The 25,975-nt window shown below is 39.1% G+C and overlaps 1 protein-coding gene across 5 annotated transcripts in view; it reads left to right on the top strand.

Moving 5' to 3' along the window:
* The window catches only part of TENM2 (teneurin transmembrane protein 2), a 698,308-nt gene that overhangs the window by 450,717 nt on the left and 221,616 nt on the right, over window positions 1-25,975 (top strand). For all 5 annotated transcript variants that reach the window (XM_055812702.1, XM_055812701.1, XM_055812700.1 and 2 more), the window contains exon 6: window positions 7,092-7,301. In XM_055812702.1, coding sequence (XP_055668677.1) covers window positions 7,092-7,301 — 210 coding nt within the window. The remainder of the gene's footprint in view (window positions 1-7,091; window positions 7,302-25,975) is intronic.

Raw genomic sequence — 25,975 nt, 5'->3', positions numbered from 1 at the left:
AGACCATATTTTCTCCTTTGACTCTTGTGAAATAGACTCGGTAAAAACCTTTTTTTCAGCTTGGCTGATTTTGTTAATTTGTTACTTTCAGAGATCTAGGAGCTTCTGAAGCAGTGGAAGGACCTTTCTTCAGCGATAGCTCTGTCGATCTGTCCTTTTTGTGCTGTTTTGAAGCTTGTTTGCCTTAGAGAAAAAAGATGCAACAGGATTTTATAGGCAACAGAAAACAACTTGATGCTGACGAAAATGATCACAAATTGCCAGATTTCTTTCCCTCTTTTTCGTGCTTCCTTCGTTTTGGTCTTCGTTTCATCTTGTCACCCTGAAATGCAGTCTGGTGAATAAAGGGTTAACTGAGTCCTCTTTACAAATAGATTAGCATTGCTATTTGCTAGATGAGGTAACTCTTAGGTGGTGTGTCTTGCCTTTCTCCCGAGAGCTGGCAGTACCTGGGGGAAGATGGCTTTCTCCCTGAGGAAAGCTTTGCCTGCTGGGGCTCCAGGCTGGCCTCCAGTGCGCTGAAGTGCAAATGCTATTTTAGCATCAAAAATAATAGATGCTGTTCCAATCAGAAAATGGGTGATTTTTCCAGTTGTCAGGTAACTGTAGTAATTTCACCAACTAGAAAATACTTATATGCTTTATGCCAGATATGACAATATATATTTAATTTATTAAATGTGACTCTGCTTGAGAGTGCCGCGCCCGTTGGCGAGGTGGGATTTGCACACATAGCTGAAGAAAGGGGTTTTTTTCTGGCAGAAGGCAATTATTCTGGGGAGGAATGAGAGTCTGCTGAATGTGCTATACCTTGGGAAAGTTTCACCTTCATCAGCTGCCTGTTTAATTTATAGTGCTTTGCACAGCAAAAACATGCATCTTACATTATCTAGTTGTTTCCTGACACATTTAGCAGCATTTCTCACTGTTTAAAGTGAGTTTAACATTGCTGACAATGCAGGTGCTTCGCTTAGGCTGGCTTGGAAATGTAGGGAGAATGATGTTGTACTGGAGGAGGAGACGGGTGTGGGTGTTACCCCTGGCAGCAGGGTCCTGCCAGCGGCCTTCCTATGGATTCCATTCAGCTTTCCAGTTGTTTCCTGAAGTAAGGAAGCAAAGCAGGAGGAGAGCTGATCCTTCTGTTTTATCATCTCTAGTTAATGCCCAGCCGACACCATTACTAGATAGCCCAACCTGCATGATTTTAATAAATACAAGCAACACAGCAACTGCTGTTAATGATACTGCCCATCACGTAAGGCACTAAGATAATTTTATAGGATTACTTTATATAGGGTTCTATATTTTGTGTTGGTGTAACATGAGTATCAGCTTCAATCAGTAAATGTCAAAGTCTTAATTGCCAATTAAGTGGTTTACAGTTTCTGTTCTGATGGCATCACTTATGGAGAAACAACTCATCTCCTCTCGGTTTTTACTTCCCGAGCTTCCTGCATTAATACTTGAATGCTACGACATCTTCCAAACAGTTGTTAAAAAAAAACACACAACCAAAACAGTTATCTTAAAGTTTCCCTCCTTTCTGCAGTCTAACGTGTTGAGGACTGCACAGTGGGGTTTTGGCTTGTGTAGATCTTTTCGGAGTCCTGGCTGTATGATCAGAGCTGTAGAACAATGCCGTAAGTGACTTTATTGATAGCAATTTACGTGACTAACTGTAGTTATTGCAGATCATTTATGTTTATTCTCTGCATGAATACTAGGTAGCCTAACTTAGAGAAGTACAAAATAGTTATCACTTCAACTTGATTATGAAGGTTACCAGCTGTTTAAAGCTACTGAATCTTAATTTTCCTTGTATAAAAGCCTCACATAGGAACATGCCTTAATAAATGTAATTTATCAGCGAAGATATGCTGTGTAGTATATGAAATTCTCACTGTGATGTGCTGAAAATGTATGGGGCTGAACAACCTACACAGATTTTTGCTACATATGCGATAACCTTAGAAATGACGTTTTCCTGACGAGGAAAGCTTTAGAATTCCATTGCAGGTACAGTAAGCTTTGAGATCTGTATTTACCAGCTCTGGGTTTCAGATATTTTCTAATGTCATTAGTTTTTATATTGAAATGGATAACTTTATGAGGGTGGGATGGCAACATACAGGTTGTGATCTTCCCCCCTGACAAAGATAATAGCAAAATGGCTATTAAGAGTCTTGACTGATCCTTTAGACCTCTTAAAAAAATATTCTTTTTTGGGGGTATTATGTGTATCTGTGTATGTATATATGTGTGTGGGTAAATATAATTAAATACATATATAAATATATATACTGTTACATTTCTTATCTCTTGTTAGGTCGTAATACTATACTATGTTACAGATAGATGAAAAGTTACTTAACATACTCTTCAAGATGTATTTTTGTAACACATATTTACACAGTGACTGCTCATGTGTCAAAATTCTTACATTCTGAGGGGTTTTGTCATGTTTGTTCTCTGTTTCTTGTCATGCCCTGTGGTGGAGCAAAGCAGCCAGGTTTCACACACAGGAGCTTTTGTCACCCACAGAACTCTGCAGGTCCTTTGCAGGAGCAGAAAGAAGGGAGAGTGCGGAAAGTGCATCTTAAAAATCCATCAGTAACTGATAAGCAGCTTGCTTCTTTTCTTTGATTGTGTCTCTTATTTATGTATATTCATGCTAGGAGTGATTGCAGGCTGTCTCGTTCATTTATTTTTTTTTCCCCTCCGGTATCCTGATGATGGGTTTCAGTCTTTTAGGCTAACAGCAACCAGAGTATTTCTTTCCCAAATGTGTTATTGTGATTAAATGAACAGAACTCTTCTTAGCTGTCATAGAAGTGTCTGGTTTTGAGGCAGTCTTCTGTGTCACCCCTTGCTACATTACACTGTGACCACACAAAGCAGGGTCACGCTGGTAAGCTTGTGCCTTATTCAACCTCTGGCCCTGAGGCTGGCCTTAACGATATTAAAGGAATTTCTGACACCAGTGTCTGATCTGCATCCTCAGATTTGTGGATGTGAAGATGGTTGCAGAGCTGTGGCATCATTACCAGGCACAAGCGTGGCCTGATTTTTGAATGTAGATTCTACAGCAGATCAGTTTTTAAGCCTTAGGGACTTAAAGTGTTGCAGTAATTGAGAAATGGTTTCATAAAAGTTCCTGGGCTGATGAAGAAAGATGTGACTCTGGTGGGGAAAAAAATACGGAAATAATAAGTCTGTGCTGTCTCATATATAATCTTAGGGGACAAGGGAATATAAGTGATAAGAGGTTAAAAAAGGCCTTGCAGAATGAGGAAGCCCAAAGCTATCCCAAATCAGAATGCCCTTCAGAAGGACTTATCAAGTTTCTTCCTTCACTCTTAAGTAGTAAGATAAGATAAATGGCAGGAGCAAGTGGGGGGTGGGGGTGGCAGTGTTTTATTCTTGGCTGCTTGCTTTTTCAAAAAAATGCCTTACAAATACTGTATTCAGCATCTGTACAAGCCTTTGCCATGCATGAGTATATGCAGTATGAACTTGCATATGAACAGCTACTGGAAGAAGAACTAATATTAACTTCTACTGTTGAAATTGTAGTATATCAGCTTTAAGAGCTTGGTTTCCCTTTCAAGCATTTGTATCTGTTTTACGTTTCTTTGGGTATGTTACACAATTACATGATTGCTGTCACTAGAAGTAACCAACCATTACATAGGGTTGCTGTCAATGCACAGCTAGATAAAAAACTTATTCGTAGAAGCTTTATCATATTAATATACGAAGAGTAGACACAAATTGTGTAAACTGTTTACATTATGGATTTAACTTTTGAAAACAGCAGTGTAACAGAATACTGATGTCACCATACTTCACAGTGTGTTGTAATACTGTAGGGTATTGCAAGTCCCCTTGTGAAGTGATGGAAATTTAGAATCGTTTCAAGAGGTGGGAGGTTTCAAAATGCAACTGTTAAGGTATCTGCAGACACACGGGATGGTCTGGCAAGAAGCTCAGGTTTATAAAACCTGTAAAGCTTAGTCTGTTATTCTGAATGGTACATTGAATTTATTTGACCAAGATATTAGTATTCAGTAGTATGAATCAAGCCCATTATTTCTAACTTAAGAGTATATAGTAACAAATAAATTGCATTTATCGTGCTCTTTAGAGCCTAACTGAGTGTGTTCTCTTCTCTTTGGTAGTTTCACAACCATTCTTTTGACTGTGGTACTGCAAATAGTTACCCTTTAGATTCATTTCCTAAGGCAACAAAGCTTAATAGTGTCTCTTTCTGTTCCTCTTCAGTAATTTTGCAACTCACTTCCCACCAAATTTTATAAAATGTTGGGTGTCTTAAGATACTCTGTGTGTTCCAGGGGCTGGGGTGGAGAGCCATCCAGCGAGAAGTTGCTCTACCAGAGCTCGGCTACTGTAGACTGAAAGGCTGTACTGGGAGTTTAGCGTTTAGTAGATGCCAAAAATCAACTTGACAGAAAGATCAAGAATGCCTAAACCACAAGAAAAGTTTTAATCGTATTTGACAGTTTATTAGGAAATCTAACCACAGGACAGATTAGCAATAGGTTCTGTGGCTCACAGACATCTATGTTTTTCAATTAACATGTGCTCATGGACAAATCTTCCTCAGGAGCCAACTTCCCACCAAAACGATGCAACGTTTCAACAACTTGATACCTCTGTTTCCTCTAAGCTACAAACAGAGCTGTAGTAATTAGACATTTTGCATTGTCTTCAGGGATTTGGGCTGTATTATTGCATGAAGGTAACAATGTGATTACTTTCCTGGCAAAAGAATTTGTGGTTTTTTACATTTCTCAGTGTATTCTGCAAAGATGTACCTAATTTTCCCTGAAATACCCTAACCAGTTTACACAGAGGGGAAAAATCTTTTTCCCTGCATCTCATAACCTCACATGGCCACCATTTTTATAATATGCTAATGTATTTCCATATGATACTGTAAAAACAGATTTTGAATTTATAAAGCTTTTTTTTTTAACTTCTTAATGTTGAAGCAGAGCCAGAATATGTGAAAATTAAATACACACAGTGGGCACAGTGTCACATTCCTGTCTGAGCTGTGTCAAACCTCAGCCTTTCTGCGTGTTTCCAACACATTGCACAGAAATAACTACAAACTGGTTTTGCTCAGTCACCTCCCTTGAATGTTTAGGGTATTCACCGTAGTATTTCGTAACAATAGCATAATCATGAAGAATGACAGTAACTATTCCTGTCATCAGTATTAGAACTATTTCCTTGTAAATGCAAGTCCACAATGAAAATATTCAATGCATATTGAATTTTCTCTAGCATAAAAGATGGTAAATGGGGGTTACTACGGAGCAGCTTACACCCATTTCTGTCATATGATAACTGGGTCATTTAGTCTAATCATCAATGTATTATCCAGTGTTAAAAATATAATAAAAAATAAGCATAATAGTCACTTGGCTATCTCCAGGTATTTATTTTATTTCAAACTTTTTGAAGGTAAGAAAGTAGTTCATGCTATTTGCAGTGAAAGTTGTTTTTTTTATTTATAATCTATCCATACCTCTGGTTGATTGCTGCTCCCCAAATATAATTTATATGTGATGGCTAGGATTTTTTAATTTTCTTGATTTTCTTCCCCACCCCCCCCAGGCCCCTGTTTTGGAATTTGTTGTGTGACTCTAGAAGATTACCTATGGTATAAGCCTTGGTATCATTCATATAAAGTGAGGGGTTCTTGATTCCAAAAATGAAGATGAAGCATATGAGAAAGCTAGTGTGTATTTGCTCTGCTACTTTTCTTTAAGAATGATGGAAATAGGGATGCACCACTTTATGTGATTTTGTTGTGGTTTAACATTTATAGCTAGCATGCAGCAGATCTCTCTATGCCTCACAGACTTTGGAAGTATATCAGAGGTCATATTTTCCTATGTATAAATTATTCATGAACAGTTCCACCAATGCACCATATAAACTTGCAGAGATCAGAATGCATGTTTCTCTTCTTCCTCGCATCCCTATATCTGGTCATATTCAAAGAGGCAATGCAAAAAAATAACCCAGAAACCCCCAAACCGCAAACCTGTCTTCATCTGTGTGCATTTGATGGAATGGATTGATATCAAGTTATGAGAGGAAGGTTCACAAAATCAAAGAATAAATAAGTATCAACATTTTATTTTTCTTGGCTTGATGCCACTAGTTTAGTTGACCAGAAATAAGTTGTTGCAGTGGGCTGAGGTATGTTATACGCAATAAAGATTGGGTGTCAGAGTTGAAAGTAATCTGTCTGGTAAGCTAGGCAGGAAATTCTGCCCTTACAGTACCAGTGCAGAAAGAAATGGGAGTGAAAGGTCAGGAAAGTTTAGAGTTTTCAGACCAGATTCCAGCTTAGCTCGTCTCTACAAATTGAATAATTCCATTTCACTTCTCCGGTCCCTTATGTGTCCAATTGGTGGGAAAGAACTACAACACAGGAAGAACTTAGCTTGGAGGTAGCCTTCATATGGTTTGTGTTCTGTGCCTCTGATACACTCCTGTACTAGAACAATTTCACTGGTTTAAAAAAAAATTATAAAATAAAATTTGAACACTACCATTATTTTAAGAGATGATTACAGACATGTGTGTGTTGTAATTCCAGGAATCAACTCATTATACTCCCCTTTTTCCCTGGTCTTATTTAGCCCCCAAAACCCCTATTTCTGTGAAAATCCTGCCAGTAAAATCCATAGCTGATGCGCTTGCATTTTGCAGCAACTGGGTGTGCAGCTCTGGGCCTTCCAGCGCTGGCTGTGCGTGTGGGTGCCCGCGCTGCCCGTGGGTGCGCAGGCACGCTCTGGCACCCAGCGCCTCTTCACCAGGGGAGGTACAAGCTGATGCTGTGGAGGGATTTTTGGAACGAGTTCATACCATAGCTGCTCGCAATGCCTTGAATATGATACAAAGGGACAGGTTCATACCGGTGGAGAGATTTTGTGGCTCCACGCAGCACTTATCCTACGTAACGATGGGTGGTTACAGTGCAATTACTTGGCTGTTTGGGGTTTTTCATTACATTCATTGCTGATCTTTGATCCCTGTGTCCTCTTTCCCAGGTCGTCCCATTCCACCTACATCCTCGTCTAGCCTTCTCCCATCTGCTCAGCTGCCCAGTTCTCATAATCCTCCACCAGTTAGCTGCCAGATGCCATTGCTAGACAGCAATACGTCCCATCAAATCATGGACACCAATCCTGATGAGGAGTTCTCTCCTAATTCATATCTGCTAAGAGCGTGTTCAGGGCCACAGCAGGCTTCCAGCAGTGGTAAGAAAATTGCAAACATACGGAGTTTGTTTGTGACATGTTTGTGCCAGTCTTATGAATTATTTTTTTTTTTTTTTGCAAATGTGTTCTTCCATCACCACAAAATTGAGAGCATTGACGGGAACAGGGCAAACAAAAAACCTTGCTGTTATGTCTCACAGAACATTTTTTGGAAACACCATACATCATATATGTTTTTCCTTTGTTTCACTATAAGAGAGCTTTTTGGTTTTAGGGGTGGTTTTAGCAATGTAAAAATATTATTGAATTCTTGTCATCAGAGGGACTTATTTTTCAAAGTAGGTTTTCTGCTTCTTGATGCACCTTTTAAGAGAGGTGCACGCACAATGGTTCTGCATAGGCTAGTCCACTAATGTGTCATGTAAGAGATGAGGTTCTGTATCTAAAAACGTGTGTTGCTTCTGCCATTCTGTGTCTGTTCTTGTTTCATAATCTGTCTGATTCTCTACTCCCAATGTCACATTTAACTAAGATACTTCTATTTCTCAGCAAATTAATTCTTGTCTTTCAGGCCAGTGTTTTAAAACATTTGCAGCTTTGCTATCAGTCATATAATCTGTAGTGCTTAGGGTGTTCTTTCTTTTCTATTTTTTTTTTAATTTTTAATTATCAGATGCTGACTTTTCATTATGACAGCCAAAAATTGAGGAATGAAGATGCAATGCCTTTTTAGAAATACAGGCAAAACAAAAGAAAGTTATTACAGCTCCTTACTTTTTGCCTTTTTTTTTTTTTTTAACATCGATATCTGTTGTGCAATTCTTGTCTGTTTAACGAAACACTACAAGTTTGTATTGTATATGCAGTTTCTGATCTGCTCAGGGTCACTCCTGTAACATTACGCATCTGGACAGTACTGGAGATGCTATGTGGTGTGGAACTTTTGGCCTTGGTGCGTGCGTACGGTACACTGGAACGGTGCCCTTTAAACAGTGCCTGGTGGTGTGTGTGTGGGGGGGTCAGACAGCGAGCAGAAGCTGAAACATAACACGCAGAGTGGATATAAAGGAAAACTTTTTCCCTAAGCATTGGATTGAAACAGGTTGCCCAGGGAGCCTGTGCAGTCTCTGACCTTGGAGCTTTTCAAGAACAGGTTGGTTAAAACCCTGAGCTGCTTGGCCTGACCTTGGAGCTGCCCTTGCTTGGCAGGAGGCTGGGCTAGGGACCTCCTGGGGTTCCTTCCATCCTAAATCATCCTCTAACCCTATGGTCCATTACTATATTAAAATATAATTACACAAAGAAGTAATAATTCAGGGACTGAGCATGCTTCCTTGCTACTTGAGGTTTGCCGGTGGAAAATTATTATACCAGTTTTGAGGAGTTTTTTTAACAGGTTCAGGGGTGTCTGAGGAGCTGCAGACCTCAACATCTGTAATGGGCAACTCAGCAGAAAAGGTAGAACTAGAGGCAGGGAGCAGATACGATCTATCTGTGATGGGTTGCTATAGCTTCTGTAAGGGTTGTCCTGCCTTAGAAACATTTAAAGAGTTCCTTGAAGAGGTCAGCCATTTCTGAATAAGGGTGATGTAGTTGATGAAGGGTCTTTGTATTTTCAAGGGTCTCAGCAAAATCCGTCACTAAGTGCTGTCAAGGAAACTAAAACATGCGGTAAGAGAGAAGGTCCCTGCAAGGGGGTAGTTATTTGAATGACAGTAAACAGAAATTGGAGCTCCCCAGTGCATTTTCAGGAAACATGGAGATTTTTGGAGAAGATGGTGAGCTGGTAGGTAAGAAAGGGAGCTGGTGGCAGGGTGCTAGGGATGAGATCAGTCTGTGGAGGATCACAAAAGGACCTTGTGAGTCCAAGTAACAGGGCAATAAAATGGCAGAGGAAATTCAATGCAGAGAAATGTTAAGGTGGGATATTAATGGAAGCAGCAGCTGTGGTTCACTGGTTAGTGATGGACCATTACCAGTCAGGAGTGAGTTGCTGGGGCGTGCATGCTTCGTCTCGGAACTCAGGAGCAGGTGAGTGTTGGCAGCTGAAGAGAGGAATAAACAGAGAACATTTTCTAAAGGATGTGGTAGATCAAACAGTTTACAAGGGTTTGAAGAGGAGTGGGAAAAGTAAATGGGAGAGAGATGCAATGGGAGAGGGTTGCTAAGTAGAAGAAAATCAAGGTCAGGGAATGTGAACTAAAAAAAGAGACTTGGAGGATACTTGAATACTTGGTACTTGGTATTTATAGCCGCTGTTGGAGGCTGAGTGAACCAGCATGGCTTTTCTTATGAAGCCAGATGAAGGAAGGTGCAGTAAAACATCTCAAAATTTGATAGAACTTTTGTGTTTCATTTAAAATAATTATCACTGTTTCCTTAAAAGCTTTGTTTTTCACACCTGTTACTGTGGACTGACCCAAGGAACCTTTTTGACATGCTTATGACCTGAGGAAGCTTTTTGGTATGCTCAGATATGCTTTTCTTTGTTTATAAATAGCTGATCTGTTTATTCTGTATTTCAACATTTTTTACACCAAATACTCCATTTCCTTCTTTAATAAACAGGCATATAATATCTAATGACTTCTAATTTTCAGGGTATAAGAAGCAGCTGTGTCTTTTCTTGATTTTTTTTTTTTTTTTTTTTTTTTGCCATATACACATGCATAATTGTTTGATTGTCACTGAGAGTGTCCTATAGCATGAGCTCTTCTGGACTTAATACAGCCTCTGGAAACTCATAAGCATTTTTTAGCGATGTCTTTTTTTTTTCCTGTAGTTCTCACAATTTTTCCTTTAGAGTGTTCATAAGTCTATACTACAAATAGTGACATAAAACATAAATTGGAAAAGCTCACCCTTTTTTTGTGGCTCATCCTTATTCTTGAAAGATTTTCAGAGTAGCTTTGACCATCCACATGATATGGAAAGGTAAACTATGCTTTGGGTTTGGGTTTTTTTTTTTTTAATTATTTTAATATTTTTTTTCCAAAATCTATTTTAGTTTCTATGGAAACTTAGTAAAATACTTCTGGACATTTGGGAGAGAGTAAATAAATTTAAATATTTTGTTTAAATTTGGGGTTGGGTGATAAAGGAAGATTTGAAGATACTTAGACTGCAGGCTTAGATTCCAGATAATCTTTGATCGTTGATGAATCCTCGCTAGCACTTTCTAGGTGGTTCTTTAAACATTTGTATCAGTTTTCAAAGTACATGGTGAAAATGAAATATTTGCACAAGTCTCGTACTGATTACATATAAGTGTCCTCTTGTTTGTCTGATTGTACACTTAATGCTTGCTTCAACCTCTACAATTACAGGATAGCTCCTCAACGAGTTTAAGATGAGTCTTCTTGGATAGGAGGTGATAGTCATCCACATGTACTGCCCTGTGCCCTTCACGATAGCCATTCTTGATATATCTGGAAAACTCATTTGCCTAAAAAAATTACCTAATCAAATCTTCCAACAAATGAACAATCTATTGTTGATTTTATGAAGGCCTTTAATCTACAATAAATCTTTGTTAGAACTCATCAGAGCTACCAGTTTGAGAGAAATGTGATTATAGCACTCTTAAAATGACATTACATCATCAGGGTGATTGGTTTATCATTTGGAGAAGCGACATCAATCATAACTAGCATAACCACACAGTAAATGAATTCAACCTTTCTGCTGCAGAACAATGACACAATAATTGCTCAAAATCAGACTTAAAATGAAATCAGAAAATGCGCTTTCTTTAAATATGATGTTAACCTAATGGAATATATTATTAAAAATCATGTTTGAGGAAATTCTATGTAATTAAAAATATGTGAAAATGTATTCCTTTTTTCTCTCATTAGAACCTGATTTCAGTTGCAGAATCATTTTCTATGCAACAGATATTATGCTGTTTTTAATTGAACTCCCATCACTTACATTCCTCTGCTTGTATTTCTTAATATAATATGCAGCACAATTATATGTGATGAAGGACAAGAGGTTTTTGAAATCTGGTGCACCTGCTGATAGTATTTTGAAAACCACAAATATTATAGAAGGAAATGAGACCTTTTATCCATTAAAAGTTAGTGGATTATTTTTTTTTCCCCCTTTTAAAAGAAGGTCAGTTCCTGTGACACTATTTTCTGGTGTGGTTTCTTAACAGCTAACAGTAGGAACGGGTTTATTTCTTTTCCCTGTATACATTGTATGTATTTTCTTTCTGATAATATAAGGTGACTCATCTTGTTGGAATGCCATTTTAATGCTTCAATCATGATACAATGTAACAGGCTGTTTTTCAGTCTTGCATAGAAAAAAAGATAAGGGGCTTTGTTGACAGCACCTTTGCCTTTGCTTTTTTATATAGGTTTTATTCCTATTAAACCAAATTTTGGAATCCCATCAGAAAAACTGTTTGTGGTTTTGGGTTTCAACTTCAGTAAACCCCCTAGGATATATGTATTCACACAATAGTTTGTGATATAATGCATCCATAATTGGATACATTCATCATCTTCAGCCATTCTAACAATGAGAAAGTAGATGCGGAATGATTTTTTGGAGTATTTTGATTTTGGGAAAATTCTGATCTGTGGATTAGATATTGTCATGATTCCCAAGAAATTACTGAAGTTTAACTGAAAGGGCGATCGTGCCCAGATTTTCAGAGTTGATGTGTCTTTTTGGCTCAGAGACAGTGATGCAAAGCATTTGGCTCAATGTAACAATATTTGCTCACAGAGTAGTTTGGACACTGCTTAGAAGACAGGGTTTGCTTTGATTTTTTTCACAAGCAGTTGTTGGCAGCGAGGGGAGAGGAGTGGAGAAATAGGTTGGCTTGAATGAAGTAATTGTTGTTGTTGTTCAAAGTTGTCCATGAGAGCTGAAATGAAGAATAAGACTCCTTATGCTTATGACCCTGGTTTGTGGTAGTAATTATGCAGTAATATTTTGTAAAATATAAATATTCATTATATTCAGGATAAATATCTAGAAGGATCTCCTGCGTTCAACAGATACTACTTGTGTATAGGATTTCATTATTATTAATGTATAATTACCACCAGCGCCTTGCAGTTTAACCCAGTATGTATTTTTTTCTGAAAGAAGCGAGAATTTTCATTAATGCACTGCAGCTGGAGGCCTTATTTTAGATCCTCTGCTGGGAGTGCTTCGAAGTGTGTGTTTTATAACCCGTGACAGTCTAACAGGTATTTCCAGTTTCTAGTCTGAAATGCAAACCTGTACAGAGGATAGTAACCTTTAAGAAATAAATCAATCCTATAGAAAAATAATTACATCTCCTTCAGATGTTAGGTATCACCCCCTACTGAGTGGAGAAAGTAGTTTCTGTATCTGCCAACTGATGGAAAACGAAGTAGCAGCAACAGAATTCTAGAATCCATAGCATTTATTATTTTTTTTTCTTCCTCATAAAGGATTGACTTCAGCTTACTTAAGAGACTAAATAAAAGAGTTTGGATATCTCAGTAGGTAGCACCTTCATCTTATTGCCAGAAAAACATGGGTTTAAACTGTAGATAACAAACCTAGGCATGCATAGCTGGCCCAGCATGATACCCCGTTGCTGGAGGAACTGTTCCCCAATTAACCAGGCTCAATACAGAGCATTAAACACTCTGATGGGAGTTCACGAAGTTCAACAAAGGGAGACTGGAAAGTCCTGCCCCAGGGGAGGACTAACCCCGTAGCAGTCCCTGCTGGAGCTGACCAGCTGGCAGCAGCTATGCAGGAGCAAACCTGGGGGTCCTGGGGACACAGGCTGGCATGACCCAGCAGTGTGCCCTGGGGACAAGGCGGCCAGCAGCCCTGGGCTGTGTGCAGGTGAAGGGGCACCATCCTGCTCCTTTGCTCTGCACTGGTGAGATACGTTTGGGGTGCTGGGTCCAGTGCTAGGCTCGCCAGTACGAGACGTGGACTTCCTGGAGCATGTCCAGGGAAAGGCCACTAAGGCAGTCAAGGGCTTGGAGCATCTAATGTCCTGGGAGAGGCTGAGAGCTGGGGCTGTTCAGCCTGAAGGAGTTGAAGCTCAGGGGGAGCTTAGCCCAGTGGGGAAGAGTAAGGACAAGGGAGACAAGCTCTTCTCAGTGGTGTCCGCTGACAGAACAAGAAGCAATGGGCTTAAGTTGAAATACAGAAAAACCAGTTTAAACATGAGAAGAAACTCTTTTTACCATGAAGGAGATCAAGTATTGGAACGGTTTGCTCAGAAAGGCTGTAAAGTCGGCATCCTTGGGAAATACTTAAAACTACCCACTGTGACGGCTTCAGCAGAGAGTGGCTTTCAGAGGTGTGGGAGACCTGCAGGTTCTTCATGGGGCACAAGGCTGGCCAGGACTTGGTGAGAAGGTTTATGTTAGCTCCTTGTGCAGCCCCAGCAGAAGCTACAGGTCACTCCATTCCAAACTCAACACTCTCAGAAGTTTTGTAGTTTCCCAGTATTGGCCCTTATGATAGTGAGATTTAATTCTGCTCAGATCCAAAACAACTTTCCTGTGGTGGACTCTTAAGTCCATGGGCATTATTTTTCAATCCACTCTGTACAGTGGCATCAGGCTTGTCTTGCTCATGTACTGTTATTACAGGTAGTAGAGGTCTTGCCCGTGTACTTGCACAGAAAATGAGCATAGAATACTTGATCAATATTTATTTATCATTTTACAAAAAGATTTTTTCATTTGGAAGTCCTTGTTCTAAACTGTTTCATTGGAATTGAAATCTTCCTCACCTTGCCAATATTATAATTGGGGCAGGGAGAGGGGATGCTCTTTTACTCTGGTGTTTGTTTACTTTTGGTTTTGTTTGTTTTGGTCTCTGCACATCATGCAGGGAGGAACAGTAATCAGTAAGAAAAGTTTTGGCCTTCTCTACCTTTACTTTTCTGCCCGAACCGCTGTATGCATTTGTTAAGATTTAAGCAGCACATCTTTCTGAAAGCTCTTTCAGATGAAGTTGTGCTTAAATCAGCAACAGTTAAAAGCAGTTAAGGTTCCAGGGTTCATTTTTCTACATTATTTTGTATGCTTTCTAATATCCGCCTTTGAAAGGCGGCCCTGTATTACATCTGTGTGTACAATTATGGTGAGGAACAGCACTTCCTATTCAATATATTCAAAGGGAAATAGCATAAACAGCTTTTTTTTTTTTTTTTTCTAATGTCATTTTACAACAGTGCCAGAAAGAGTAGCAGATTGATCATTTTAATTTTTATTTCCAAATTAAAAGTATATTATGTGTGTTTCTTTCTGGGTCCATGTCGTCGTCGTTGTTGACAATTTCAGTGCTATAGATTATTTTCTATCTTGGCACCCATGGCTGTTATGCACTGCCCCAGCAACAGACAAAAGCAACGTTAATTTGAAGAATTCTATCCTTACTGTTTAATGTGGCTGAAGAGCATGAACAGTGCTATATTTCTTAGACTTCTCTTCAGCAGATGTCCAATCGCCAATATAGATTCCTCTATTACAGCAGATAAGATTGAATTGAAACTAAACCCTGTTGGTTTCTAGTGTTGATGATACAAAGACTGGCCTAACGTTGAGATTTTAAACAATGGTCTCTTTCTACACGTAGTGTTTTAAACAGTGTGTGTGTTTAGCAGCAAGGGCTTCAAAGAGCTTGTTTTGTTTTGTTTTGTTTCCAATTTGGTTTTAATACTTAAATTCTTAAAATCCTTAATGGCCAGTCACATCCTAATTCTATTGCATCTCTTGAGCGCTAGGTCTAATTTTAGAGCTTTGGACCCAAGTTAGAAATGGAGGGAACAGCATGAGCTATGTGTTTCCATTGAAACTGAAGGGTGTACTTTTCCTTAAGTATTAGCTCCATGTTGCTGCAACTATTACTGATATTATTGCTGATGATGATCTCTGTAGCCTATGTTGATAATGCCAGCAGATGTCTGAATTTCAGCCAGAAGACGTGATTCTAGATAGTAAGATACTGCAGAAACATTGTATTTATAATTTTATGAACTCATAATCGTAACAAAAACCCTCAAACAGAAGGTTCTGTGGTATTAAAAATGATAATGTATTACAAAAAGCTATGGAATTGAGAACAGTTTCTATTTCTGTTGCTTCTGTATTTTTCTTAAGCTCACCATGGTTTTGAAAGCTGGGGAGACTTTTCTACAGCTGCTTTCACATAATTTTAGTGTAAAGCTTGTACATGTGTTGAAGAGAGAGGCTCTGTAGCAATAAAAGCAGCACAGCAAAGCAGCTGCATTACTGACTTTCAAAGGGTCCATTTCTCCAGCACGTTACTCTACTGTTTTCTGATGGCTCCCATAGTTGGGAAACAACTTAGTAGTTTTTTCTCATTACCGATCTTATCTTGTCTCCTAGCAGCTAGCTGGAGATCACCAATAAATGCCATGCTTTTGATGCTTAGACTAGCTACTGTTGCTTTATGCCATTGTGCCAAGAAAATGGGTGCCTAGACTTGACACCTTGCTTGAAAACTGAAAGGCACTGGGGTCTTTACAGCTGTAAGCAGAAAACCTTTTTTTTTTTCATATGCTGAGTCCAGTTGTTCTTTGTGTGTAGGCAAGCCTAAAATTGTTCTTGATAATGCTATCTGCTGTAAGTCATGACGTGTGGAAAGAATTTCTCAGAATTTCTCTATTAATTTTATTTTTTGATAAAAGTTTTTAATCTTCTGAACCACATCTCCTATTTCATTGTCAATGACATAGTCCTAACAACTTCCATAGTTAATTCTGCTGCTGTTTGTATGGAGCATTTAGAAAACATTTCATGTTTTTAACTGTCACCAACACAATTTGGTAGTGAAGAATCAAGCGTATGTAAGCCATATGTGCTTCACGGACTATAAAATAGAGAACCTAATATTTAGCATTTGGGGTTTTTTTCAGATATCTTTGCAGTATTTGTACACAGGAAATTCTCTGGGTTGTTTGGTTGGTTGGTTTTGTAATAGCAAAAAGTTCAGTGTCTTCATTCTCTCTCTCTCTAAATCCAAGTAAGTGTTGTTGCAAACACTTGAAGGCAAGGAGACACTTTTCATCTGAGTCAGTATCTTGTCTGAGAGATTTCCTGATTTTGATAAAACAAAACCATACACTTCTGCTTTATTTAAATGATAAATTCTGCATTTATCTAGTGCTTAATTATTATTCCTGGTTATATAATTACCTGAATAAAGTTAAGGTTACATAAAGCCTGTTTCTAATATGTTTATAAATATTAGCAACTTATCAAACAAATCTGTTAATAAATCTCATCTATTGATCACATGAGCATCTCTACAAACTGAATTTATTTTCATATAAAGCATAAGTCAATCAATAGAAATTAGGACTTTTTTTCCTTTAGAAGGTGTCCAGTCTTATTCTAAAAACTAAAGGAGATGGAGAACTCACCACATCGCTGGAGAAACTGCTAAGTGGATATTAATTATTCTCACTGCTATTTTTTTACCCCATTCATGCTTGACTCTTTGCCTGACAGTTCTCCCATGCATGTGTTTTGTTATCCCTTCAGCAGAAACGGAAAGAAATCTGAACTATGTCATTTTACTCTGAATATTTTTCCCTTTCTGTTTACCTGCAGCAGCCCTATTGCCCTATGGGATTCTGTACACTAAAAGTGTTTGCACATACAGCTTTATTGATGAAACCCTCCACTGAAAACACAGTTCATCCAAGCAAAATATTCTTTCCTGTTACTTCCTAATCCAATTCCTGAAATGCATTAAGTTATGTGAAGAGGACTTCTTTGCTTGCATCACTGGATCTTCTGCTGGGTTTTGCTGATGCATGCTTTTGTAGACCAGGATTTTATCTTATGATTTCAACTTTAGCAACCCTGTGCAGCTGCTTTTACAGTGCAAATGTAATAAAAGCATGTGGTTTCTCCACTAAACAGCTGCTTTATTTTGATGCAGTTTTACAAACTCCTGTAGAAGGAGCATGATGGAGGTGCATGCCATGGAGTTTATGCTGGGAGGCTGAGCAAATGTTCAGAGGCTTTGATGTTGTGGGATGCATTCAGAGCTGAGCATGGCATTTCAGCTTCGTTCTGCCTGTGGTGATGCTCTCTACTTGCATCATGTCTGTCCTGACACCTTGCCTGTGTATAGCTGACACTACGCCACTCCAAGGACTGAGGAACAGAAGGAGTTTGAGTGCAAGGTTTGAACTGACCAGTTCCTTTTTGGTTGTGTTTCCTAAGTTGTTTGTAATAATTACATACTGTAAGTACAGATGAGGGGTTATTTTTTCTCACATAAGCTAATCAACCAAACAGTATTGCCGCCTTTATTACATTACAAATATACGCAATTTATTTTTCTGCCAGATTCTTGCACAGAAAAAACTGAAGGCTTCGAATATTTGTGGAAGTTAATTGCCTGAGTAAATGCTTGGTTTTTCACATAACTAGGCATCAAGGCATAAAGGGAATCCTGTTCCATTTTGCCAGCTCCCCAAATGCTTCCACAGCTCAATCTGTGGCATTCACATGTGAATTTCATCTCACTCTGTATCATTTGTTTGGTTTCTGTGTTTTCTTCCAGTCTGTGGCGATGCTGCACTTGCTCCCAGTTCCCTAGGTTGCTTTTATTGCAGTGACCTTTTTCATCTACTTAGGGTGCTATTTGTCATTCAGCTGTCCTTCGGTCCCTGCCTCACCCCACCAAGGTATTGCCTGACTTGGCACTCCTTTACAATAGTTCCCTTCTATTTAATGCATTTGTGTTGGATATCATAGGGCTGTAACAGTGTGATTTTTCAGTAATGGAGCTTTTCTTTCCTTTTATTCAGGTTGGATCTAATGATTTGTGAAAAAAATAACTAAATGCATACATACAAGCAGAAACGTAACAGTATCTTTATGATTGTAGTGATATCTGGTACTTATCTTGGCTCTTACAAAAACCTAGTAAATTAAAAGGAAAGAGAGTTGGTGACTTAGTATGGAAGTTCTGTTGTTTTGAAAAGGCTCCTTGTCCTTGATGCTCTGTTAATTTAGGAACAATAACTAAAACACCAGAAAAGGAGAACAACTATTTATAAATGATGAAAAGCAATGTGTGGGTATAGAAGCCTATATATACGAAACCCCTAAAAACTGGGGTCTCTTACTTTGCTGCCAGATCTTTCAAAACCTGCCAAAGAGAGACTGGTTGACTGAACTGCCAACTACCACGCCCCAAAAGTTCATTTTTAATAGCAGATAAGTTCAGTGCTCAGTACTGAGTCTCATACTCCCTAAGAAAAAGGTTTATGACCTTGTTATTTTGAAAGTTCCTTCTTGGTCTTGAATCTCCAAACCTGCGAGCTGGTTGTTGGGTTTTGTAGTTTAACCACAGTCAGCAACTAAGCACCACACAGCCACTCACTCGCGGCCCCCACCCCGGGAGGGGGACAGAATCGGTGTGGTAAAAGTGAGAAAGATAAAGAGACTTTAATAGGACAGAGCAAGAAGAAAATAATAATAATGTAATAATAATGATCATCATCATAATAAAAGAATTGGAATATGCAAAGCAAGTGGTGCACAATGCAATTGCTCACCACCTGCTGAGCGATGCCCAGCCAGCCCCTGAGCAGCAGCCCCCAGCTGGCTTTACTAAGCTTTCCCTCTCGTTTATACGCTGAGCATGATGTCATGTGGTCTGGGATGTCCCTTGGGTCAGCCGGGGTCAGCTATCCCGGCTGTGTCCCCTCCCAGCCTCTTGTGCGCACCCCCCCGCCTCCTCGCTGGCAGGGCAGGGTGACAAGATGATAAGTCCCTGACTTGATGCTAAGTGGTGCTTACTCTAATTAAAACCATCAGAATGTTGAATGTTATTGACATAATTCTCATTCTCAATCCAGAATGCAGCATGGTACCAGCTACTGGGAAGAACTCTATCCCAGCTGAAACCGGGACACTAGTATATAATAAAATGGAAAGTCACAACTGCAAGTTCACATGATTTGCAATCTGAACTTTAATGCTGCACACTGAATTAATTAAATCTGTAATGTGTAGGCCATGGTAATTGTTCTGAGTTCTACAACTCACTTCTGCTGGAATCAGTGGGAATTTTGCACACCAAACACCAGGCTGACTCCTCAGCTATGTAATGAAGTGTGAAAAGTTCTGCCTAACAAAACACAGCGTTTGAGTATTTTTGTTAATATTTATTCCCACAAACAGGTGGATAATTGTTTCACTTGACACAAATCTGTCCATTATAGGGACTAGGAAACATGAAAAGGTGTAAAATCTTTGTAAGTTTTCGAGCTCCAGATTTCTGAGAACATAATTTACAAAGTCAAGAGAAGGGAGTTTGGGGAGCTGGAGCTCCAGTGGTGAATGATGGCTCTGAATTACTCTATCAAGTGCTGAGAATGAGGACTGGAACTGGGGTAGTTTGGAAGGGCATGTGAATCCTTAGAGACTCTGCAATACAAGTTTCATCAGCTCCTGGCACCTTCGTTTCCAGTGTCGCTGAAAACTTGCTACAAAAGCAAAAAACAGTAATGTGGAGGCCAAAAAAATAATAATAATAATAATAAAGGCACTTGGTGAAGCTTATGTGGAATGAAAGAAGAAACTTGGACATTTTTAGAAAATTGGACTTTTTCAATTTGCAATTTGGTTAGGAAGAGCAATATGAATTACTCTAAATCTTGAACAAAATATGCGGTAGGGTTTTTTTCGTTTTAAGTTTCAACCTTCTTGTTTAATTTTTTTTTGGTGTGGGTAGAAAAAAAAAACCCAGACACAAATCCTTAAAATGAAAGTTGCAAGCATTTGCTTAAAAATCTTCCAAATGAAATGGTTCATCATTTCAAAAATTAAACAATTATTATTTCTGCATTTTCCAAATCTCTTCTCTCTTCCTCTGTTATCATTTTCAGCTAAAAATGTAGCACAATTTAATTAGATATTTGTGAATACTTTGTCTCCTTGTGGTCTGAAGCAGGCACTAGGCAGAAACCTGTTAAAGCGTAGTTATTTATTCTAAAATCAATAAATTTAGTAGACATGGTATGGCTGGTTCAGTTATACTGTGAGTGCTCAATGCAGCTGGAGAAAAGGGCAGAGAGACAACCAGACCACCATGAAGAAAAGGAGGAATTTACAAGACTGAGTTTCTGATTTTGATACTGACTTTAAAGCATGATGAGATTATGGAGACTGATGTATGTGAAGAGGCTGAGAACTGGGGGTTCTGGTAATGCAGAAAAGCTGGTGAGGAACTGTACTTAATAAAGCTAATGGGAGGGAAAGGCTCAAGACTGGCTAGAAACCGAACTTTTAAAAAGTGTACTGTCAGCAACTGAAGCCCAGTCCCTCTACACAGGTAGCACAGCTATTTCTTCCAAATCACTTACAGAAAAAAAAGCTATATAATACAGATCACTGGAAATCATCACCCAGAAGTGTATAGATGGCTACAAAACTTACTTCTTCACTACTATTCCAACCACAGACCAGTTCTTGTGAATATCTTTCTTTTTCTTTCTTTTCTTTTTATTGTTGACAGCTGGAAAGATTCCATGTTCTTCAGTTCCTCTGAGATCATGCCAGAAACACAAATGCATTAGAGAATCTTGTTTCATTTTCTTTTTTTGGAACAATTTCCATTAATATCCTGCTGTCACAAAGCAACTGGTACTGTTTCACAGCTCTTTATCATGGCAGTTTTATTCTGGGGAGCTACAGCGATTGCTCATGGAGACCCAGAACCCCAACAGTGCAGCTGACTCTTCTGATAGCACCTGCTTAATGTTTAACACTTAAATCTCCTTGAAAAAATTAGTACTGGTGGATCCCACTGGATCAGCAGCCTTTGCTTTCAATGGTTTCTTCGTATGATAGTAATGGTAGCTTTACGGAATAGCATTTCTTTGTAGGATAGGCAGAATTACTTTGAATTTCCAAATTCCTAAGGGGTCTGCAGGTCCCAGTTCAGTCTCTGGGTAGCTGTTTGATGTTTGTTCTCTCCAGGAGGCTGGGCATTGTTTGGTTCGAAGGGGGAGGATGCATGTGGTTTGGGTTTGTGGGGGGTTAGCTAGATGTTTAAAGCTATACATTAAATACTTTTACATCTTTCTGGGAATTTTAATTTTGAATTGGATTTTAATAACCAGTCTGTTAGGTTCATTTGATTACAAAAAGTACATTGCAATTGGTTTGTTTAAGGTATTAATGCTCTATCGACTTCTATTGGAAGGATCTACAGAAATATCACCATTACGTTTCAGTCTGGGCAAAAATTCTGCAGTTTAATTGTTTTTATTCCCAGAAAATGCTCTCAGGTGGTTTTATGAGAAAGCATCTAAAAAGTCTGACAAAACTGTAGCAAAATTCCATCATTTCATATTTTGGTTTAAGTACAGTGTTATCAAAGCACAGAAAAAATAAAATAAAAATAAGTAAGTAGAAAAGAGAAAAAATAACTTTCCTCTCTGTACTTTTTCTAACCTCTCTGTGTGTTTCCCAACACCAAAAATCTCTGTATCTCCCCTCATTAGTCTTCAGTTTGAGCAGCAGTTACGCTTCTGTTCTTTTTTTGAGATAAAAGTTTTTATTTTCTTACTGCAAAGGAATCACAGAGGAAATGTCATAGGTGGAAGCAGTTAGTACATCCCAAAGGAACCCCACCATGAGAGCAGGATTCTTGGCTTGCTGGGCCGCCGTGCTCTTAGAAATTTTTCTGTATGTTCTGTATGAAAGTTCTGTATGAAAATATATACATATTTTCATAAGATTTGATGCTTTCTCCATCTACAATTTGCATTTTGAAATCTGTTAAAGACACAAAACATTTTTAATTTAATGGCATAGTAACAATATGTGAACATTGCTAATTATTCCCATGAGTAAAATTCACAGCGATGGACACTGCTTAAGGCAGACGTAGAGCTGTTGTGGATGAGTGATGTAGGGACTCTCAAAGAATCACTGTCAAAGGTATTAGCAAAAGTAGGTTTAATATGAATTTAAGTGCAGCTTAACAAAGTTTGATGGCAAGGTTCACTCTATCACTGGCTACATGGATGAAGCATACAAAGAAATACTGAACTAGAATCAAGCTAGGATGATGCACGCTGAGAGCGGAGGTGCGAAAGGGCAATGGGGGTGCTCCTGTTGGGAGGGGACCCCCTTGCTTCCTGAACTGATGGAGCTTAGGTGTGGCTCGGTCCAGTCTTAGTCTGGTACTTGAACAACGGTTTATGTGTAAAGGAATTAACTAAATGGAATCATTAGTATTAATTCAGTGTGTGATGGGTCACCAAGAATCTGTTGAGATTAAGGGGTCTCTCCACCTTGGGTAAGGAAGGATCTCTTGGTCTCAGGTAGGGAATCTCAAACCTTGACAGGTGTCCCAGCTGAAGGGGGCAATCACTGGTGTGCGGTCCAGTTGCTATTTCGAGAAAGCTGGAACTGGACTCCTCCCAAGATCTGTCGTAGGTAGAAAGGTCTTTCTGCCTTGAGGAGCAACCCTGAGGGGTGTCCCAGCTCCCGAGGAGGTCATCACCATGCAGCTGCCGTGCCTAGCAGGGAGAGCTCGGGGAAGGCTCACTTATGCTGTCACACTTAGGGGATAAAGTGGTTGGCTTATAGTCAAATTGCATACAGTGGGAAGGTATGGGTGAGACCCCCTGTACCCACAACTTTCTTTCTTCCTTGAATAATGACTCTTGGAAAAACCACCTGCTATTCATGATTTAATCTCATGGTCAGTGTTCCAAGCCCGTATACATGAATTCCCACTGGGTCACTGCTCCTTTGTAGGTTTCCTGGAAGGTATTAGCCAGCTTTCCTGGGCCCCTCTTCCCTCCAGAGCATTAATCTGTGTTGTCGGAGGATGGTTAAAGGCTCTCTAATGATGCCTTGTTTGTACCCTATTCATCAGAACTCCGGTAATGAAACTGTTCTACTTTTATTAGTTCTTAAATCTTGTTTGAGCCACCAACTTGATGCCTGGTGCTATTTTTAGTGATTTTCCATGTGGCAATCACTGTTTCACAACTACAAAATGTAAACCAACAAAAGGATGTGCTCTGTAGCTGCATTTTCATTGCTAAGCAACTTGAAGTAAGAATGTTAAAAGCACTTATACTTGACAAGTGATCCATATCAGAATATGGTTAGTTCTTCTGTGTCTTGCTGTAAACTTTAGGATTTTTTTGCAGAATTTTTTGTGCCACGGTTCTTTAGCTGAAACTGTTCAAAGCTTGCTTACAGGATTTTAAAAAGAATAGATAATCAAGGTTAAACTAGCAGTTACTTATTGGGCGGTCCACTGCAAACATTACATATTTAGTCAATGCATAGAGGCAGTACTGTGAAGAAGGTTTGGAATTTAGAATCAAACTTCAGGTTTCTGCACTTGCATTTATCTCTGATGAATCCTTTTCATGACACATTTGAGATTCGACACCGATAAAAACTAAATCACCAGGAAAATAAAAAAAAAAAAAAGTTGAATTTTCACAAAAATGAGACAAGTAGAAGAAATATAATGCTGTTGCTTTTAATGATAATAAAGTTAGATTGCTTTTTGAGTACTGGAAGAGCTCCAGAAAAGCCATTGGTACTCACTTTGGGAGTAGTTAAATACCAGTGACTCAGAGCGACATATAGCTCTGCTGTCATTATAGAGAATTGTTATGCCTCACATAGGTATTATTGGGCTAATCAATTCATCAGGAACTTGCATAGAATTAAAACTGCATAGTAAAGATTTCAGGAAATAGAATTGCTTATCCACTTACAAACACAATGCACAGCTGATTAAAAATAATAATCTTTTAACGGAGCAAATTAAAATGGGAGCAGATTTCTAATTTAACTTGGAATATCCAAGTTTCTTCCACAAAAGTAATGGAATTTCACAAGTGAAATTTACTCACATGTTTTGGATGAGCATCAATATGCTCAATATTACATTAACCAGCATATCACATGATGAAGTGTGCATTTTGTACGCTTCCTCTGGAGATTTTAAGGGGATAACCGGACAGCTGTCAGTAAAGCAAAAATTATTGTTCAATAGAAAAAATGAGCATTACAAAGAACAGTGTAATTAACACCTACGGTTGTGTGCTCCAGAAAATTGATCCAATGGACAAGATACGTATGCAGGGGATGAGCTAGCAATTAAATAGGCACACATAAATATTGCCTTTATTTCATAAATAATCAAAATCTTACAGCCCTTCCTTTTTAAGGTGGTCATTAATTTAAAACTTAATATGATAGACTGTTTTGAAGGAATTGGAGAGAACCATCCCACAGAAAACAGAAAAAAAAAAAAAAAGTGTCCTGTAGGATGGTTACTGTGTTAAAACATTCTCACTGTTAAACTTGCCAGTTAAGAATATGTTTGAGGAGCTGTTGTGGTTTAACGCAGCTGGTAACTAAGTGCCACGCAGCCACTCGGTCACTGCTCCCCACAGAGGGATGGGGAGGAGATCTGGGAAAAAGGCAAAACTTGTGGGTTGAGGTTGAGATAAGAACAACTTGTAATATTATTTTAATAACAACAACAATAATTGTAATGAGAAGGAGGGAGAGAGAATAAAATCCAAATGGGGGGAAAAAAAAAAACAACAGACCAAGTGATGCACAATACCAGCGCTCACCCCCCGCTGACCGATGCCCAGCCGGTCCCCGAGCAGCAGTCGGCAGCCCCGGCCAACTCCCCCTGGTTTATACACCGAGCACCACGTCCCACGGTGTGGAACATCCCTTTGGCCAGTTGGGGCCAGCTGTCCCAGCCGTGTCCCCTCCCAGTTCCTTGTGCCCCCCAGCCCTCTCGCTGGCAGGGCCGGAGAAACGGCAAAGCCCTTGACTTAGTATAAACATCACCCAGCACCAACTGAACCCATCAGTGTGTCACCAACGTTGTTCTCACACCAAACCCAAAGCACAGCACCGCACCAGCCGCTGAGAAGAAAATTAACCCTATCCCAGCTGAAACCAGGACAGGAGACTTTGAGGATGATTCTCCAGTATGACAGACTTTATGGCGCTGACCTTATGTGTGGCCGTTAGCTTAGGAAAAAAAGCTGTTTGTTTTGAATATTTGAATATGCACTATTTTTTTCATGAGGAAAATCATTCAGTCTCTGTTTTTAAAACAGTAACCGCTGTTTATAATCCCATTGTTAAAGTATTACAAGGCTATTACAGTATTTTGCTATTAGTAATATTTCAGCAGATATTATTTAATAGATAGTTGTATTGCTAGATGTGTTTAGTTATCATCCATATCCAGCCTGGAGACCTGTATAGTTTATAGGTGATTTTCGTATCGAACACGTATATACAGGTGCACAGGACCCCTGTGAGCCCTGATCTCCTTCCCCTTTATACCAAGTGGGCTTGAGCTGCGTTACCCAGAGTGGGAGAAACACACTCTGCTGCTCAGTTTACTTCTCCTGTATTTTGTCAGTGCTCGGCAGATGGTGGAGACTGTATGTCTAAGTTAATGGAAACAAAAATTGCCTGAGAAATACTATGTCAAGAAACATAAAGTCACGTAAACTTGAAATAAAATAAATCAATTAATACAAGCCAAAAAATGAAGGAGAGCTGGGTGATGATTGAGACATTAGTGATGGCAGGACTTTGAGGCGCTCTTAAAAATTGTGTTCTGTGCCAGATTTCTCAGGACTTCCAGCTGTCATTTAATCACTCAAATCAGCTTCTGGAGTTTTAGAG

The sequence above is a fragment of the Falco peregrinus genome, chromosome 8, assembly GCF_023634155.1.
Source record: "Falco peregrinus isolate bFalPer1 chromosome 8, bFalPer1.pri, whole genome shotgun sequence".
NCBI lineage: Eukaryota > Metazoa > Chordata > Aves > Falconiformes > Falconidae > Falco > Falco peregrinus.
The sequence above is the reverse complement of the archived record's forward strand: the minus strand, read 5'-3'. Positions and strand labels throughout refer to the sequence as shown.